The sequence below is a fragment of the Corvus kubaryi genome, unplaced genomic scaffold (assembly GCF_017639235.1).
Source record: "Corvus kubaryi isolate FWS band 111438036 unplaced genomic scaffold, C.kubaryi_AGA036_p1.0 71, whole genome shotgun sequence".
Taxonomy (NCBI): domain Eukaryota; kingdom Metazoa; phylum Chordata; class Aves; order Passeriformes; family Corvidae; genus Corvus; species Corvus kubaryi.
The window spans coordinates 17,555,371-17,573,785 of record NW_024582059.1 but is presented as its reverse complement, the minus strand read 5'-3'; the positions used below and the strand labels follow the sequence as shown (position 1 = coordinate 17,573,785).

At 48.6% G+C, this 18,415-nt stretch overlaps 2 protein-coding genes across 3 annotated transcripts; one reads left to right on the top strand and one right to left on the bottom strand.

The window, feature by feature from the left end:
* Positions 1 to 549: 549 nt before the first annotated feature.
* Positions 550 to 3,405, top strand: LOC121674787 (acrosin-like). Of its 2 annotated transcripts, XM_042049398.1 has the most exons (5): positions 550 to 842; positions 1,081 to 1,287; positions 1,624 to 1,889; positions 2,128 to 2,273; positions 2,744 to 3,405. In XM_042049398.1, exons 1-5 carry the CDS (start codon positions 772 to 774, stop codon positions 3,209 to 3,211), a joined length of 1,158 nt encoding a protein of 385 aa, XP_041905332.1. In that variant the 5' UTR covers positions 550 to 771; the 3' UTR covers positions 3,212 to 3,405. The 2 variants fall into 2 exon arrangements, with proteins under 2 accessions (XP_041905332.1, XP_041905331.1); XM_042049397.1 differs by having other exon boundaries at positions 755 to 1,287.
* Positions 3,406 to 8,454: 5,049 nt separating this feature from the next.
* Positions 8,455 to 18,415, bottom strand: REELD1 (reeler domain containing 1). The gene is made up of 6 exons (XM_042049413.1): positions 18,196 to 18,415; positions 17,180 to 17,402; positions 15,407 to 15,558; positions 14,402 to 14,696; positions 13,689 to 13,752; positions 8,455 to 11,606 (listed from the first exon to the last, which is right to left on the bottom strand). Exons 1-6 carry the CDS (start codon positions 18,413 to 18,415, stop codon positions 11,013 to 11,015), a joined length of 1,548 nt encoding a protein of 515 aa, XP_041905347.1. The 3' UTR covers positions 8,455 to 11,012.

Below are 18,415 nucleotides of genomic sequence, written 5' to 3'. Positions count from 1 at the left end.
GTTCTTTGTAGGCAGTACTTAGCATTTATAGTCCTTCAAGGAGGGTGCTGACTGCGGCTGAGAAGTCATCCTGGAGAGCAGGGACACAGGTATCTTCCATTTAAGATGTTCAGGCCAAAATACCACACATACATGACCAAACTGACTTTTACTTAGGTACTACATGATAGGAAAAGTCAGTCAAATTTTCGTATTTTAAAGAATGAAAGCAAAACTGTCCATCTTGCCGTCAAATGCATCTGCACTTTCCTGTGCCCCAGACCCTGCACACCCTCATCCCTCAAGCAGAGGTGCCTACAAAAAAGCTGGAGAGGGATTTTTTTGTAAGAGCAAGTAGTGGTAGAACAAGAGGGAATGGTTTCAAACTGAAAGAGAGCAGGTTTAGAATAGGTATAAGGAAGAAATTCTCAACTGTGAGGATGGTAAGGCATGGGCACAGGTTGCCTAGAGAAGCTGTGGCCGTCCCATCCCTGGAAATGTTCAAGTCCCTGTTGCATGGGGCTTTGAGCAGCCTGCTCTGGTGTGAGATGTCCCTGCCTGTGGCAGGGGTTGGAACTGCGTGATTGTTAAGGTCCCTTCTGACCCAAACCATTCTATGGTTCCATGTTGCTCCCTGTGCCAGAGGCCGCAGTGCCCAGAACACGGAATCGGCCACTCTGTGACATCAGCCCCGGGGGCCGAGGGTGCCGTGGGTGCTGTGGGCACTGTGGCTGTGGCTGCGCTGGCACACAGAGGCCTCGCTCTCCCAGCTGACACGAGCCACGGGCAGTGATGCTGCTGCTCTGGCTCCTTGTCCTGCTGGCCACGTGCAGGCCCGTGCAGGGCATGTGGAACACCTGCGAGTAAGCAGCCCTGGGCTCTGGGAGGGAGCTTGGGCAACATTTCAGGGGTTCCCTGAAACTTGTCTTCCGTTGTCAGGCCACAGCTTCCCGAACCCTGTGGGGGAAGCCTCAGTTCCTTGTGGACAGGCACACACGCCATGGCCTTCCTTGGCCTGCTGTCCCTGCACACCTTGTGGGGAGCTTCTGCTGGAGCAGCAGCAAGCCATGGAGCAGGATGGAAATTACTTTCTGCTTGCAGAGGGAGCTGTGGGCTCCGGCCTTTGACTTCTGATGATGAGCAAGGCATGACACGCGTCGTGGGTGGCACAAGTGCCAAGGCAGGGGCCTGGTCCTGGCTTGTTAGCATCCAAGATCCCTCAGTATCAGGCACGGGGCATCTGTGCGGAGGGTCCCTCATCAGCACACAGTGGGTCCTCACTGCAGCCCACTGCTTTGCCGACTCCAGGTAAGGAGGAGCAGGGAACAGGGATATCCCCACAACATCAGCAGGTGCCCTGTCAGCAGCACCATATGCTGCTCCCATCTCATTTCTTTGCAGTGTGCCCAGTGCCTGGGCAATGCAGAGCCCAGCTGAGAGATTGCTCAGGAGAAGTCTGGGCACATGCCGCTACTTCCTAGCAGCCTCCAGCTGACACTGGCAGAGCCTAAGACATGCTAGAGCAGTCACCACCTCCATAGTACTGCTTTTCTTTCTGCCTTGAGAAGCAGAAGGCTGGTCACTGCTGCGCTGCCAGAGCTCCAGGCTCTGCTCCCTCTCACCCCTCTCTCCACGTGCCTTCAGGAACATCAGCGCCATGCGCCTGCTGATCGGGGCCACCCAGCTGACTGAGCCGGGCCCTGGGGCCGAGGTGCGCCTGATCAAGCGGCTGCTGGTTCACAAGGAATACGGTGCTTCTGACCAGAGCAATGACATCGCGCTGCTGGAACTGAACGAGCCTGTCCTGTGCAGCCCCTACATCCAGCTGGTCTGTGTGCCCAACGCCACGCTAAATGTGGCAGAGCTGGAAACCTGCTATGTCGCTGGCTGGGGTGCCACCACTGCAAGATGTGAGTTTCCAAAAATGGAGGGCAAGCTCGACACACTGGGAAGATGGGTCGGGCTTCCTGACAGCAGAGGCCAAAGCCAGAGTCAGGCTGCCCACTCCCTAAAAGCAGACAGCAGGGACAGAGCATTCCAGCACCTCTGCAGAGGCAAAGCCAAGCCCTAGGGAAGGGGATCACCCCCAGACAGAGCAGGAGAAGTGGCAGTGAGCTGCTGTGTCCTCATTTCTTTCTGTGCTCACAGCTCAAAAATCAAGCGATGTCCTGCAGGAGGCCAAGGTCCACCTTATCAGTGTCCAGGTCTGCAACAGCAGCAAGTGGTACGCAGGGGCCATCCACACCCACAACTTGTGTGCTGGCTACCCGGAGGGTGGCATCGACACCTGCCAGGTAGGAGCATGTGATGAGTCACTCAGCTCCCAGCAACGTGGGCAGCAGCAGCGCCCCAGCACAGCCTGGTGCCTGCTTTCCCTGGCCAGTCACTCTCAGCCCTGGCTCCCCACCATTGCTGGGGCTTCCCACCAATTCCCCAGCTGCAGGGCATTGCCCAGTGCCTCCCTTGTCCCAGAGGCTTGGCACTCTGCCCAGAAAGCCCTACTAGTGCTCATGGCAGCCCAGAGGTCCAGATGATGATGCTGGAACATCTGTCCTCTGCACATCCAGGATCCTTGTGCAGAGCTGAGAGAGAGCCTGACTTCACAGGCCCCCAGCCCACTCCCAGCCAAGCTTCTGGAGGCTCCAGCACCTGAGCTGAGCCTTGCTTTGCTGGGAATACAGCTCTGGCAGGGGCTATGAGAGAGGAGGGCAGCCCCAGTGCTGACAGGGGCCACCCAGTCCTTAATCCTCTCGCTCCTCTGCAGGGTGACAGCGGTGGTCCTCTCATGTGCAAAGACAACAACGCTGACTTCTTCTGGGTCGTCGGAGTGACCAGCTGGGGAAGAGGCTGTGCCAGAGCAAAACAGCCTGGAATATATACCTCTGTTCAGCACTTCTATGACTGGATTCTGGTCCAGATGGAACTGCTTCCACAAGTAGAGGCTTCTCGGGCATGGAGTCATACAACCGCCTCGCAACCCTGGAGTCATCATACAAATGCCCCATGGCCCACTCAGAAGCCATGGCCAACCCGACCACCCACTCATAAGCCATGGCCAACAGCACTCCCCACTCATAAGCCGTGGCCAAAACCAACCCCCACTCAAAACCTAAGTCCAATACCAACACCAGTGAAAGAGATTAACAAGTGCCCATTTCCAGTCAAGTTGCTGGTGGAATTCTTCGCTCAGATCAAGGAGCTCCTGAAGAACCTAAAGGGAATTACAGGTTGAGCAGGAGAATGGACAGAATCCAGTGCAGGCTGCATGGGACCACGACTCTTTCCTGCTGAGGCAATGGCTGCTGATCCAAAGGCCGCCTCAATGCCAAAGACCTGCTCTGTCCTGCCCACATTGCTCCTCTGCATGTATGCAAATGCTAATGTTGACTTAGTTGCTGAAATAAAGTTGCCTATGTTTGCAGTTAACCATGTTTTCAGCCCAGTTTGATCTCCTGGGCAAGGCAAGAACTTCCTTGCCCAGGACCTGCAAAATGAGGCTGCGCTAGGCCACTTGGGCACAAAGGGAATCACTTCAAAGGGCTGGAACTGTGCCTGGTCAGAGAGGAGAGTGCTCAGAGCCACCACAGGATGGAGAAGACTGGCACATCAAGGCTAGGAAGAGGACAGGAGAACATGATGCCACATGCAGACGCCTTGAAGGGAATGCATTGAGGCGCACGAGCTGGTGACTAGGGCCTGGCAAAAGCCTTAGCTAACAGAGCAGACCTGGGAAACTCCTGAGCACGACAAGCAAAATTGCTGACTCTCATAAAGACAGGGAGAAACTGACAGGAGCTACAGTGCCCTAAGGAAGAGCAAGATTTCACAGGTAGCAAAGGGACATTGATGTGTGAGGTGGCCACACTTCAGAGATGTTTGAAGGAAGAGTTGGGGTCATTCTGGGGAGAAGAACCTGGTAGGAGCAGCAGGACCCAGGAAACTGCACGGTAACACTATGAAAGGCCAAAGTGAGCTGGTTAACAGCACCTGCAACACCAAGTCTTTTCACAGGTGGGACAAACCTTGGATTCAGGGAGAAAAGATAGCAGGGAGGAGAAAAGGGCAGAGAAAGAGAAGAGTCAAAGAAAATGAGGGGGATGTATAAACCTGGCAGATAGGGAGAAGGGAGGATCAAGGAGCCAGTCTCACAGATGCAAGATGATTGTTGGTTTGCTTGTGTGACTGAGCCTTGCACCTAATCACCACAGGATGGGAAAGAGACTTCTTCACCCTGGGTTTGATGCAGTAGAGCAATGTAGAGACATATGTCCAGTTCCTGGAGGATGGCAGGTGGGGCTGTGTCATGATCTGGTTCTTAAAAATTCCCCTGCCCAAAGTAAGGTGCAAACAAGACCATATGCCAGTGACAATAGTATGGGTTTTATTTGATAGTAAATATGAGAGAGAGAGGGAGAGAGAGAGAAAAGAAAGAGATAGAAAATAGGTGGGGGGGATAGAGTGTGACAAATACAGAATAAGGAAAACATCACCACTCCATGGATCCCAATGATGTTCCACTGATCCTCTCCAGCTGGTCTTCTTGCTGGTGAAACCAAAAAGCAGAGAATCCGATGCGTTAATATATGCTCAGGCTAGGTAGGAAAACCCAGGCACCTCCCGGGGGGGGGAGGGGGGGCAGTTTGCCATTGTCATTCACAACAGACTCTGGGTTTGTTGTATCACGTGCAGTCCTGTGGTGCAAGGCTTCAGGAATGACTCTGGGGGGCGCTTTGGAGGGCCTTTGATGGATTATGACACCCCCTCAGCTGCCTCTCACATGAATGTCCTGTGGATGTAGCCTGTGGGGTTGGGGGTTCCACAGCTGGGCCAGTTTGTGTAAGGGAGGATGGGTGTTCACTGCCTCTGACCAGAGGTTACACGTGAAACCTCTTCCCACATCTTCATTTTGGGGTGGGGGAGTCTGTGTAAACCTGGCTTCTGTGGGCTGTGGTCTCCCCCACCCCAAACTCAGCCAGGGAAGAATCTCTGCTGTGTTTGGCTTTCTTGTGGATGCATTCCTCTCCTTCGCCTTGTTTGTTTTTTCCTAGGCCTGAGATGATGAAAGAATGGGTTTTTCGTTTGTCTTAGTGGTTTAACTCACAGTCCAAAGTCCCAGTCAGGTATCTTCTGAGAGGCTTCTTTGGTTGCGGCTTCTTTGGTTGTAGCTTCTTAATACAGTTTTTGTTATAATGAGCAAAACTTTATATCAATGTTTGAGGCACAAACTATTTCAGTCTCTGACAGGCTGAAAGCAGGAGCATCCTTCTCCGTCTACAGCTTCCAGTTGCTGTGCATCCTTGGCCTCACATTCCAGGTGCCACAACTGCCCTTGTCAGTGTAAGCCTGGAACAGCACTAGGCCTCGTAGACAGCAAGGACAGGGAGCCTCCCAGAGGGTGTTGCTGTGGCTGACGTGGCCAGCATGGACTGTGCTGCATCCATGTTCCTCGTGCTTTGTACGGGAAGGGTGGCAATGCTTGGGTACCTCTGGCAGATTTGGCTTGTGCTGCACTGCTCTCCTGCCACAGCTGTAACCAGATTGGACACGTGCATGCTGTCTGCAGGAGCCATGTGCTCTACCAGGTGTTTTTTGGGAGGGAGCTGCTGGCAAGCAGCTGCAGAGAGCAGGGTGGCGATGAACTTCCCAAAGAAGCCGTGATGTCACACAGGGTGTTTTCCTGCGAGCTGTCAGCAGGAAATTCTGGGAGCCGCTGCAAAGAGAGGGGCTAAAATAAAGCTGGAGAGGGACTTTTTTACAAGGGCAAGTAGTAATAGGACAAGAAGGAATGGCTTTAAAGTGAAGGTAGGTTTAGAATAGATATTAGGAAGAAACTCTTCTCAAGCACAGGAACTCAGTGACTTTAAAGTTGCACTCAAAGCAAATGTCACAACCATCTCCTCCTCAGAGATGGAAAAAGCCCGTCACAGTCACTACCGTGACACAAGCATCTACCAGCAGCCTCCAACTGCTCATTCAAATGCCAAGTGACAGGCAGATGTTTCCAGCAAGAAATACAGCCCTCTCAGAGCCTTTGGTTGCATCACCCACCAGGACAGCATTGCCTCAGCTTTCTCTGGCCAGGGCTGTGACCTGCTGGAGTCACTCGAGCTCAGCTGGGCTCAGCGCATCGCTCTGACCAGGGGGCCCAGACAGGCACTGCTGGAACTGGAGAGAGGATTGCCTTTTGCCTGTCCTAAATGTCTGTGTCCGTAGGGAGCTGGCAAGGAGAAGGGGACGTAAGACAACCTACACCCTGCCTATTGTTTTCCCAGCAGCATTTGTTAGTGGATTTCTAGAAGAAAAAGCCCCACAAACTACAGTTAGGAATTTAAAATAGCACTGGGGGAAACTGTGCATGCTCTATAATACCTTGATAATTAAGACAGAGTGTAAACGATATAAGTTGACATTTCACTGATGAGTGCACAGGTTTCCAAACCCTCCCTCCACCCGAGCGCTCCCCGCCGCGGCGGGACCGGCCCGGGAGAGCGGGGCCGCCATCGCCGGGACAACGCTGCCCCCTGGTGGCGGCCAGCGGGAGTGAGGAGCGGCCAGCGCTGCCCTCCGGGAGCACCTGGGGATGGATCCAGCGGCGTGGGCCTGCATGGATCTGCCCGGGAACGCAAGTACTGCACGTTTCCTGCCCGGAGCCACGCGGGCAAAGACTGCTGCAGGCAGCCGCTGCCTCTGACACGTCGTGTTGGTGCTGCCTTAGGCACTGGAAATTACTGGTGACACCTCAATTCGACTGGGTTAAATATTTTCCCACTCCGGGCCGTGTGTTTGCACAGGAAGGATCAGTAAGTCACGTCTGCTGCCATTCCCTCTGCACCAGTCGCCCGATGTCCTTGGTACCTGGCCGTCAGTTCTTAATGTACATCAACATGCGCTGATATACAGCCAGGCTGATCTTTGACTCGCCTTTGGAACAGCGACACATTTTCTCAACAACAAATTATACTTTGACATTAGAAGGTGGCAATCTGTAATGGATATTGCAATCTGAAGATTGAAAGAGACTATCTGTGATCTTTGTCCTCAGCCGAGTAAGCTGGAGTCTCTCTTCCCTCCTACACGTTATTTGATTGTGGGACATAACCTTGGGATGTACTAATAATCATTAGTCAGAGCTGATGTATCTGTTACAGGCCTGCCCTGCTCGGGGAGGGAGACATTCTTTAGAACAGCAGTAAATCAGCAAAACATGCACTTAAATATACAGTAAAATGTGGTTTGAGACACGGTCCTTCATACATCATGTAGCAAAATGTTTTATTGAGAGTCACACACACACTAATGAGGAAAGAGGGCTGCTGAGATGAGACCTGTGCAGGGGAAGTGGTTTGGTGGTAGGAAGGGGCTGGGAGAGATCTCTGAGCAGCTCCTGGTCCCAGGGGAAGTTGTGACTCCCCAAGTCCTTCTCTGCCCTCTCATAGCCTTGGACGAGCTGGCAGGAAAGAGGAGAAGGCAAAGGATGGAAGGGAGCCCTGCAGAGCTGTCCAGACACAATGAGCCTTAAGAGTCTGGCAGGGGCAGTGGAAGGGTCCAGCTTGCCAGGAGGAGTGGGGGGTCTGTTTTGCTGTTCACCAGCTTTGCAGGTCAGGCTGCTACTTTGTCATTTGTTTTTCCTGCTAAGCAGCTGTCTTTTTTGGAGCTGAATGTGGCAGGAATCATTAGAGCATCTCCTTTTCTTTTTTACAGGCATTTGTAATTATTATTTAAATCTAAGTGAATAAATAACACATGCATCTGCTGAATGTTTTACTGTCTGGGTTCCTGACCTTATTGCTCTGCCTTCCTTGGTTTGTGTGGTCTTGAGTAGTTGCAGAAACTGTGCCAAAAGGTCCGGCCAAGCCAGCCAGCCAGATCTCTGCAATGCCTGGGGCCGCATCCCACACTGATCTGGGAGAGCCTGAGCTCGCACATCCCTGCTGACCATGACTGCTGGGCCCACAGGGCCCTAGGGCATCTCCTGTGAGTCTTGTCACCCTTTTTGGAGCTGACCAAATCAGTGCATGTCTGGCCTTTTTTGCTTACTAGTGACAATTCAATGCAGGAAATGTCCATGATGACTTAACCAAGCTTTGGATGAACTGTCTTGCTTAGTGCAACCTCTCCACGTTACATTTTGGTTTTTCTAAATTTTTTTTTTCATGAGTTAGGATAGCTCAAGCATTGCAAAGGCATTGGGTTTTAAGGCAAAGACATTTTCACTGCCAAAACTATGTTCGATGCCTTTTTGTCTGGTGGGGAGATAGGCTCAGGATGATAGGTGTGCATTAGCTGCTTTCAGTGCTTCTGACCCCAAACCACATCACTTTGCTGAGGGATGACAGCCTGACATGGGCCACAGGTGACTGCAGGCTGAGCTGCCCTGGAGGAACTGTGATCCCCAGTTCCAGCAGAATGTCTGAGACCAGCCCAGTCATGCACCTAGAGAGGGAAGCAAGGCAAGTTTTTCACTTGTGTCTCCAGTAAATATTGGAATGGTTTGTGCCTTTGTTTTTCCTAATTCTGTCATTTTTTTCTCGGAAATCTGTTCCAAGCATGAGCACAGACTAATTTCTGTATAAGGCAAGTCAGCTAAGAATGGGGATGTTTGAATGGTCTGCCTTTTAATAAATTAACCAGTGCTCATGTTTTTAACAGCTTTAAGAAGAGATAAGACCTCCATTCCTCCTGTCATGGCAACTACAACAAGCGGAACATCATTCGGAAGTCAAGAAAAGAACACAGGCACTTTAGGTCTCAGCCAAGAGAGCCGCAAAGTAGCAAAACTCATTACTAATTCAGAGGAGCTGTATCCCTCAGAGCTCACCATTACTGATCTTACTAATATTAATACTGGAGCACAGGAATTTAGCAGAAGGCAGGGTCTGGCAGAAGGCAGAATGGAGTTGAAGTGCCACTCTCCCAATCAAACACCTCCATTGCTCCAGTCAGCCTGGTAAGAAGCAGTGCTGGGTTGTGGGAAAAGATCTGAGGAGAGGAAGGTTCTGGTTTTATAACCATAGCAGTCTGGTAACATTAAACCTAGAGAGACAGTGAAAGAGGCCATAGGTATTTGTAATTTATTCATAAACAGCTATGCCATCATAAGAAACTTTTTAAAATAATATGTGATAGTTCTTTAAATATTTAAGAGTTTGTTGACCTATTTTCTCAGTTAATTAGGATTTTTTTTTTGGCTGCATTAACAATGACTTGAATGCAGTCTGTTTTAGTCACTACACAGTTCAGCTACACTGGGTTAAAGAAACATGATTTCTTTCTAAGGCACATGACACAGGAGAGGAATGCCATTGTAAATGTCTAGATGTGTGCTTAAAAACCTGGAGACTTACTAGTAGGTAGGGCATAAGCTCAACTTAGTGAATATAAAACCATTCACCTGGCATCCTTCTGAGTCCTAAACCAAACTTTGTCTTTTCAGTTACAGCACTACCCTTGTTTTTTCTGCAGCAAGGGGCTATGGTGCAGTTGCCCTTCTCTTCAAAGTGCAACGGTCAAGAGCATCAAGTTCATCTCTGCAAGTTGCATTTGTGAGTACACTTCTTTTCTTACTCATTTATTTTGCCCAGGGCTTACTGGGCCTAGAAGTAAAGTTGACAGAAATTTGTCCATGTGTGCAGCACAAATGTCACTGATCATGGTGCAGCAGAAACCAGCTCTTTTTGAATGCTAATGGAAGGCACTATTAGCAAAAGATGCACTCTGTGCATCATGCTGGAGCTGGAGCAGGAGAACTCATGTCTCACCTGTCTCCTCTGAAGTCAGTGGTGAGGTAAGGGAGGATTTGAGAGCAGGGCTGTGACTGACTATCCAGCATGGAGATGGGCAACTAGTTGGAGATGGCCACAGGGCCCTCCTGACAGAGGGGAGGTGGTCACCAGGCTGGCTGGGTGAACCATCAGAGTCCCATCATTATCTGCTTGGCTCAGGGGGATTGCTCTGGGCTGTGAATTAGGCTGCATCACCAAAATGTGAGTTTGTCCCCCACTACACGGCTTGGGAGTGATCAGCTCTGAGCTGATCCACCCTAGAAAAGGACACCAGAAGGGTCAGTTCCTGCTCTCTGAAAGGCTCTAAAATGTACATCTCAAGAGGATCATTATCAGGTCTATTTCTGGCTCTTTTAAAGCTGCAGTAAAATAAAACTTTACCCTTGCTGTTGTCACCTCTCCTTCTTAGGAGGTGTCCAGGATCATGCTTTTTTCCAAGGGTTGCTTTAGGGGCCTCCTGCAGAAAACCACATGGTCAGAGAGAAGTTTGCACAAACTCAGAACACAAGGATGCTGTTAACTTCCCATGCAGCCTTTGCAGGGTATCTCCAAAGTGACCTGAGAAGGGTACTTCTCAGTCCGTGTTTCTGCACAGTGTCACTGAGCTGACTCAAAGTAAAAGACTAAATGAATGTTGGCTGTCAGGTTTCAACAAGCTTCCTCATCAGGTGCAAATGGACAGGACAGATTTTCTTCCATTTGCACCTGATGAGGAGGCATGTTTCTCCCCCAAAAGCTGGTGTCTGCCATCCTGTGTTTCACTCCCATGGATCAATTCAGCGTTCTTGGGATCAATGTTCTCCACTAATGAGTTATTGCTTTTTATTTTCAAATTGAAACTTGAAATCTTGTGGCAAATATTTGTCATCTGAGGGATGCCAAGTGCACAGAGTCAAACTTGTAAGCTCCTAAATGAGAATGGTTAGGTTTATATCACGGGTTTGTAGTTCCTAGAAAGAAATATAACGCTAGAAACTTTTTTTCTGAGATTAAACAGGAGTCAATACCACAGTGGAGAAGAAGAATTTCTATTTCTGGCTACACCCTTAAGGCAACAGAGAAAGTATATGTCATTGCCACAGTGACAGCTAATGAGCAGATATACAATATTAATTGCAGTAAGTGTAACACACTGAGCAATCTATCAGCTTCTGTTTTCTCAGCAGCTGCAGTTTGGATACTTTTGCCTAACACCTCTGTCTGAACTGCCTGCTTTGGGTTTGTTTGCCTATATGGCAGCACACAGAGGCTCTAAACCACCATTGTCTTCTTCCCACTGCTCGAGGGGCTGACCCAGTTGTACTCGGCTTGCACCAGCACGAAGCTGTTCTCCCGGATCTTTCGGAAGTGCATCACCTCCCCATTTTCCGTGACGGTGATGACGTCGGGGTCGGGCTCGCTGAAGGACACCTCAGCCCGCTTGTGGCAGTGCTGGGCACAGACACAGCGCACGGCAGCTGCCAGTGCCAGGCCCAGCGCGGCTGTGCAGACCAGGAGGATGCCAAGTTGGGCTGCAAGGAGTCGGGGTCCTCTGCCAGGGCCTTCCCCTTTCCCAGGAACAGCAGATTCAGGAGCTGGTCTGGTCACCCATGGCAGGGTATTCCCATCTGCCTCCTGCTCATCCTTGTCCTCCTCCCCTCCGGTCCCTGCCTCCTCTGGCTGCGGTGCCATCTCTCTTTCTGCTATTTGCCTTGAAGCCGAGGACAAATTGCCGGCAGCGTTGGCATCGCCCAACCAGGCTGTGGTTGCAGCAGTGTCACCCAGGTGAGTGTGTATGTGCAGGGCAGAGGGAGACCCTGTCACACGTAGGGAGGCTTTCAAGGTGGTCCCACTCTCGGTACTGCCCTTTGAAAGCAAAAACACACCAAAATGTGCAGTGAAGGAAGAGAAAAGGGGGCTGATTAAGTTTTCACTACTTACCTCATGGAACACTTCAACTCTCTTTCTGATGCCCATGTCTCCCTCTGTCTTTAGATTAACTCTTCTCTATTCCCTGTTTACTCAGTGGCTTTTAGAAAACAAAGCAGATGCAACCCTGCTCCATCCATACCAGAACTGCCATGGGAGGGACAAGGCACTCCAGTTGGTTCCAGGGGCAAAGGCAGTGTGGGTTGAAGGGGCAAAGGTGAAGGGCACAGATGGAGAGGAAGGTCACTGCTTTCTTGAACTAAAGGTCTGCAGTTCCTGCTGTGGTATTTTTCATAGGCATCATTATCACAAAAAGAAATCACTTAATAAACAGTTCCCACCTTGAGTGGCTCCAGGGTCATGCTGAAAGGGCAGGTGTGATTTTCTCAGCCAAGCTGCATGTGTAGGGTCACATGGACCCACTGGGATTCAGTATTGCCCTTCTGAGGCTATGGAGTGGAGGGACATGGGAGACTTGGGATGATCTTTGCCATCAGCAGTTCTGGGGCATTCACATACAACCTATAACCCCCCCCGCCAAAGCCTGTCTTGCTTTCTCAGTTTACACAGCCAGTTAGAAATCTGCCTTGGCTCTCCGTGTTGCTTAACCACCCATTTTAGTGGGAGTGACAGTTCCTGCCTGCGCCTGTTTCTAGGGACTGTCTGGTTCCATGCACCTTATTTTAACTGTGACAAAATGCCAGCTGCTCCATGCCAGTTCTGCAGCCCAGGCTTTGCTGCAGGTATCATCCAAGACTAACTGGGAAACAAGCATGCAATTTAGGAGGCCCCCAGTGAATTTTTCCATTCCCACTATGCACCTGAGCCCCTATCCAAAACCTGCAAAATGTACTGGAGTTTTTAATTTGGCTCCACTGAGATTTGGATCTGGCCCTCAGTAGCTGGCACCTCTCCAGCCTGTCCAGCCCAGCAGGCTTTTTCACACATCCATTAATTACACCAGAGAAACTCTCAACCTCTACCATCATTAGTGATTTCTAAAGCTTCCTGGGAAGACAGTGTGACAGGAGCACAAAGCTGAGGTAGGAGCCCTGGCAAACTGTGAAGCAAAGTAGTGGAGGGTCAGAGCATCCTTTGTGGAAGGGGTGGTTTCTGAAGGTGCTATTAAAATACAGTAGTAAATAGAAGACTTCCAGTGGCTGAACTGCAAACTGTAGAGTAGCTGGCTGGCAAAGTTAGGATTGCATGTGTATGGATCACTTGCCCTCAAAATGCAAACGCCATACTGTCAGGATATACTGCAGGATTTGGGACTTTGGGATAGAAAATGGAACTGCCTCACAAGTCCTTGCTCTATTTCAACTCATTTCTCCTTTCTTTTAATATTCCTCTCCATTCTTGCCTAATTTCTCGGTATTTTTGTTTCATTATGCTCTTCTGGCCTTGCTTTGTGCAATAACTCTTCCTTTCCTTTGGTTTCCATCTACTGCCATTTCTTCACTTTTCTCCATGGCTATGCTACGTGCTCATGGTACACCTCTCCTTTACTTGTTCTCTGTCCTGTGCCCCTTCCTAAATATTTCTGCCTCATTCTGTGCTGTATGTCCCCTTTTGCTTTTATTTTGTGTGAGATTATTTCTTTTCCTCTTTTGGCATCCTGCAAACCAGATCCAGTTCTTTCTCCTTGTATCTTTCTTCTCTCCATCACCTGCATAGTGGATTTACCCCGTTAGCTCTCTAACCCATATCTCTAAACGCACACATTTCCAGCAGCCTGTAGTCATGTCTACATATGGGAAAGCAATTTTTTTTATAGTGGGCCTCTTAAAAACCCAGGCAGTGGGCTCAAAAAAAAGCTAAATTAGAAAGAGATATAAACCCCAATTTCCAGTTAAGGTAAAAAATTTAAAACTTTTAAGAGTCTCAATGTAGTTGTAGCCACTTACAACACCTACATGGGCTGCTTGGTGCTGTGACACAGTAGAGAGGTTTTACCCTCATCTCCTCTGAGACCTTTCTGTCCTTGGAGGAAGTGTCCTCCCCGCCCCTGGTGCTTACCTTCCTGTTGCCTGTACACATCAAACACAAGTGTGGGGTGGCAGCACTGGTAATACTTCCTGCTCTGAAATATGGACAGAGGAAAGGCAGGGTTAGCAAGTGACACCTGTGGCTCACACCACCAAGAAGTCCTGCTCCTTAGAGCAGTTTTGGAATGCATGCAGTCAATGCAGATCATACAAGCTGTATTTTTAATTACACCTGATCACTGATTCCTATCCCCATCATTTTCATACCCACAGTATGAAATGTTGCATGAAAGCTCATGCAGCCCAAACCTTCTAAGACTTCTGAGCAGACATCCTCAAGCCCAAGTTTCATAATTGCTTTGCATCCTTTTTTTTTCCTTTTCCCTGCAGATGGAGAAATAGTTCGACTGAGTTCACTGTTTCACTGAATATTTGTATGCACTTTCAGAAAAATGTTGTAACAGTCAATAGGTTTTTTCACATTTTTCCACCACCTGGCCAGTCCCCCACTGTGCTGAGCAATGCAGTGTTGGGTTCTTAGGAGTTTTGGATTTTCTCCCTGTCTGTTGTGTGCAATATCCAAAGGATTATTTCTCAAAATCTCAGCAAAAAAACACCCTCTCACCTCCCCCCTAGACACAGACACTTTCCTACATCTTCCTTGTTCATCTGCAGGGAAACTAATACTATTTTCCTTCCCCACAAGGACTGGAGAAATAGCTTTTCCCACCATGCAGTTTTTACCCTTTGAAGGTGCTGTAGCTGGAGGCATTGTCCTGGGAGAGGGAACCTTGCAAGGCATCCACCATTCCAACACGTTGGGTGGGAAGGGATGGCTCCAGCCCCCAGCCTCTGGACCGGATGCCTCTGGACCGGATGCCGGACACAGCCCGCGAAGTCTGGGCCGGCTGCTTTGGCTCAGTAACAGGATGAGTGTCCGACCCCACACCAAAACCTGGCTCCGGTGCTGGTGTTGCCACGATGCCAGTGGGGCTGGCAGGCAGCGGGGAGCCAGTGGCAGCTGCAGGAGAGGTGGGACCTTGTCCAGCAGGGAGACAAAACAAAAAGCAGGGAGAGAGGAGCAGAAGTCTATTGTCTTCAGTTTGTTTATTTCAAATCCCACTCGGTGCCAAGGTTTGCCAGGAAGGTTCATAACAGTAACTCTTTTATTTTCATGTCACTTTTTTTTACAAGGGAACCCACATGGAAATTAAAGCAGCAAAGTTTCTGCCTATGTAGTGGTCAAGTAAAATAATTAAAACTCAGCCTTGGTGCCATGCCAAAAATGCTTAGAAATACATCTGAATTGGGTACAAGTAAATTCTTGGAGCATTTTACTGACCAAAGGCTGCATAAATACAACTAAATATATACCTGGAGGGCAGTAGTCACATTTAGAGACAAGTAAGTTCCTCTGTTTAGGCAACATTGCTAATTGCACTTCCTTCTCTTCAAGAGCTGAGATTTTAGGTAAATTATTTTAAGGTTTGCGTTGAAATCCTAAGATCTGGCAACCCCATTTAACTTTCTGGTGCCCTCCTTGGAACTGGATCCATCACCTCAAATGCTGACCCACGCCCTCACTTCAATGAGCTCACCATGGCCATCACTGATCTCCTCGACAGCCAGAGGAGTTAAACAGGTCCCCTCAGCTTGTTTGGGCCACTTGTGTCGGACATTTGTCCAGAATAAGCTGTAAAACTACTCTGCAGGGGTGCTGGTAAGAAACCTAGGGTTTTGCTTGCATACCTGTAGGGTGAGGGTCAGCTGGTGCCTGTGAGGGTGTGGAGGCTACAACGTCAGGCTTCTCGTCAGCAAGAGTCTTGTTTTGTCCTCCCTGAGCCACAACAGCAGATTCAATCTTTGCCCAGTAAACAAAGTATGACTGGACTATGGAGATGCTGTTAAAACATAATCAAGCAAGAATTTACTGGTTTGATAGCACTAATAAAACATCTGACTGTTTAGCTAATCACAAAGACTGCCTTAATCTGAAGAGAGAGCCAACGCAAAAGTATTTTAAAGGATTAGTCTGTCATACGTTTTCTCTTACAAATAAAAGATACCACGTCCCATAAGAAAGGTTCAGGGTGAAGAATCACCATTCATAATTTAGATCAGCCAAAAAATGTGTGGGAACTTAAATAAATTTTTTTACAAAGTCAAAAGCTGTATTACATTCATCATGTTGATAGAAGTACATTTGTAAAACTTGGACTAGCTCTGTTTATAATCTTCTGTAGGCAGGGAAACAAGAGTGGTATTTACTAATTAAAATAAACCAATGTAACTTGTACAAACAGCAGAATAGGTAAGGGGAAGAAAAAGTCTCTCTTCTCAGCCCTCTGATATTTGAGCCTGCCTAATCCTCTGCTTTTTGTCAGGTGCCAAAACTGTGTTGGCCAACCTTTAACTTCACCCAGAGAGCCTTATTTAAGCTGGAGATTTTGGGAGAATTTCAGCTCAGATTGCTCAGCTGCTTCTGAGAATTATCTAAGGGGAAACCAACCTGGGTTTTCCTGTGCCAGATGACACTTACAAGGCATTTTTAAGCCTAACAAGGCATTTTTCCAGATGCTGTGACAGTGTAAATAGGGAGAGTCTGTCAGATACCAGCTTGGAGGGTCAAAAGCCAGAGTGTGAAGGAAGTATCAGAGTGGGTAGCTAGGACTAGGTCTTGTTGGGATTTGTTTGGGTTTATTTGGGGTTTTGTGAGTTTAATAGTAATTTTTTAAACTTTAATGGTATTTTCTGATCTAAAGCAATGGCCAAAAATTGGAAATACCAAGCAGCAATATTTCTCTTTCAATGAATTTTTCTTGAATCATGACGAGATGCTCAAGCCACAGTACTCAACAGGACACTTAGGTTTTGGGAAGCAGCCAATGATCTTGCCAAGCAGTTTCTAAGTGGTTTTGTAAAGTAGAAATATAACAATTTAATCTCTTTTGCAATGAAAAGCCACTGTGCTTCCTCTAAGGCAGTCAGAAGATGTTTAATTTCATTCCAAATCAGAACCAAACTACTTGGACAGGTTGGGACTTTGGTGCAAAACAGAGATGTCGAGTTTTGACGGTGCTCACTCTCTTTCTGTTGTGAGTAATTCTGTTTACATTTAACTTTTTGTAAAACTATCCTTTTTTTTTTTAAGAAGTGAGATACGAGATTATCATATAGGCAGGGAAGTCCTATGGGCTGTGTTATTTACAAAGACAGGCTACATGGTCACAGTTCTCACTTTATGCCTTAATATTTCTCTTTCCTCAAATGCTTAAGCTGTCATCTTCCAGTGTATCTATTCTGAGAAAACAGTGACCGTGTAAATAAAAAGCAGCACTACCCAGCAGATATTAATGGTGATTTACGTACCAGCTGCGATACTGCTGCAGCATTTGGTAAGTATTTAGCTGTATTGGGTTCAAGATACATAAAGCACTGTGCTGGACAAGTACGATGGAACCACAAAGCCAAGCCTGTTACTGAGAAGACACAAATTCTGATTAGGAGCCAGCATGTCCTTACAAAAACTTGATGTCTCCAATGGGTTGGTCTGGTGCTTTCCATACGAAGGACAGGTTTCTCTTCAGTGACTTGTCCGAGTGGGTGACTGTGTCACCATCTTCAAAACAAGTCAGCAGCTTTGAACCAGGAGGCAGGAAGATGAATGTGCCAGCAATTTCGTTGTTGGACACTTTGCGAGCTTGCAGCATAAAGCCCATGTAATCCCGGGTGCTTCTCACTGTCACTGGAAGACAAAACACGGGACACAAAGGCATTTGTCTTGCTGTTATGAAGTGAATTGCCTGCAATGGAGTTCCCAGGAAAAAAACCTGGGGCAACACTACTGAAAACACCTTACTGTCTCTGTCCTCACAGTCTGTCTTGGACATGCTGGATACAGAAGGCCAGACTTTTACCTTTGGTTTTTCAGTGTGTAATTGCACACAGGATTTGCTTGAGTCTTCCCCCGCATCTCTCCTTGATGATCAGCTGTTAACCATATTGGATCTGGCAGCATACAGCCATTTTTAAGGAAGGAGGTTTGGACACCACTCTTTATGTATGCGAAAGCTCGTGTTCTGCTCTCAGAGGGGTTTTGTTTTGCACAGGGATGAACAGGCAAGTGGCCAAGCTGGGGAGTGATGCCTCTCAGCTCTGTCTGCATCTGCCTCAGGAGCAGCAATGCCAGGGATGGCGAATGCTGCCAACCATGCCCAAGAGTCAGGTGAATCACCCAGACCCCTTTGAGTGGTGCAGAGGGGCTGGGAGGGTGACTTCACCCACTGGAGGTGCTTCTCATGTGCCATTGCATGTAATGAGCTCTGGTATGGTTGAGACACAGTTGAGATAAATGAATCCCATGCAAAGCACCCGTGCTGCAAACAGAATTCCTCTGTAAATATGTCCTCATGACGAGAGGTGTTGTAGCTCACTCAGAGCAGTTATCCCTCTTCCCAGAACTCAGAGAGATTAATTCCATTGCTTGAGATTAATTACCATGTATTTTTCAGACGCAGGAATGAGAAGCTGTTCCTTACCTGGCACCTTATCTCCTGGGAAGTAGAAGGACACGTTGGTGTGGACAGTGACGTAGTTGTTGTTGGAGCTGTGCAGCTGCACCCTCAGGTGCCTGGGCATCATGTCGGTGCAGGCGGAAAGGCTCGCGCCCTGCGAGAAGGCGGCCGCGTAGGAGACCAAGCACAGTGTCATGCAGGCCCAGCCAACAATGGCAGTGTGGGCTCTCCCACCATCCTCCAT

Bases quoted from the DNA above. Each gene is read 5' to 3' on its own strand.
- LOC121674787 (XM_042049397.1), top strand. From the start codon at position 980: ATGGCCTTCCTTGGCCTGCTGTCCCTGCACACCTTGTGGGGAGCTTCT. The intron at 1,288-1,623 runs GTAAGGAGGAGC...ACGTGCCTTCAG, and splicing joins CACTGCTTTGCCGACTCCAG to GAACATCAGCGCCATGCGCC. The intron at 2,274-2,743 runs GTAGGAGCATGT...GCTCCTCTGCAG, and splicing joins GTGGCATCGACACCTGCCAG to GGTGACAGCGGTGGTCCTCT.
- REELD1 (XM_042049413.1), bottom strand. From the start codon at position 18,415: ATGGAGGATGGTGGGAGAGCCCACACTGCCATTGTTGGCTGGGCCTGC. The intron at 17,403-18,195 runs GTAAGGAACAGC...TTTGTCTTCCAG, and splicing joins CCCAGGAGATAAGGTGCCAG to TGACAGTGAGAAGCACCCGG. The intron at 14,697-15,406 runs GTATGCAAGCAA...CTGCTGGACAAG, and splicing joins AGCTGACCCTCACCCTACAG to GTCCCACCTCTCCTGCAGCT.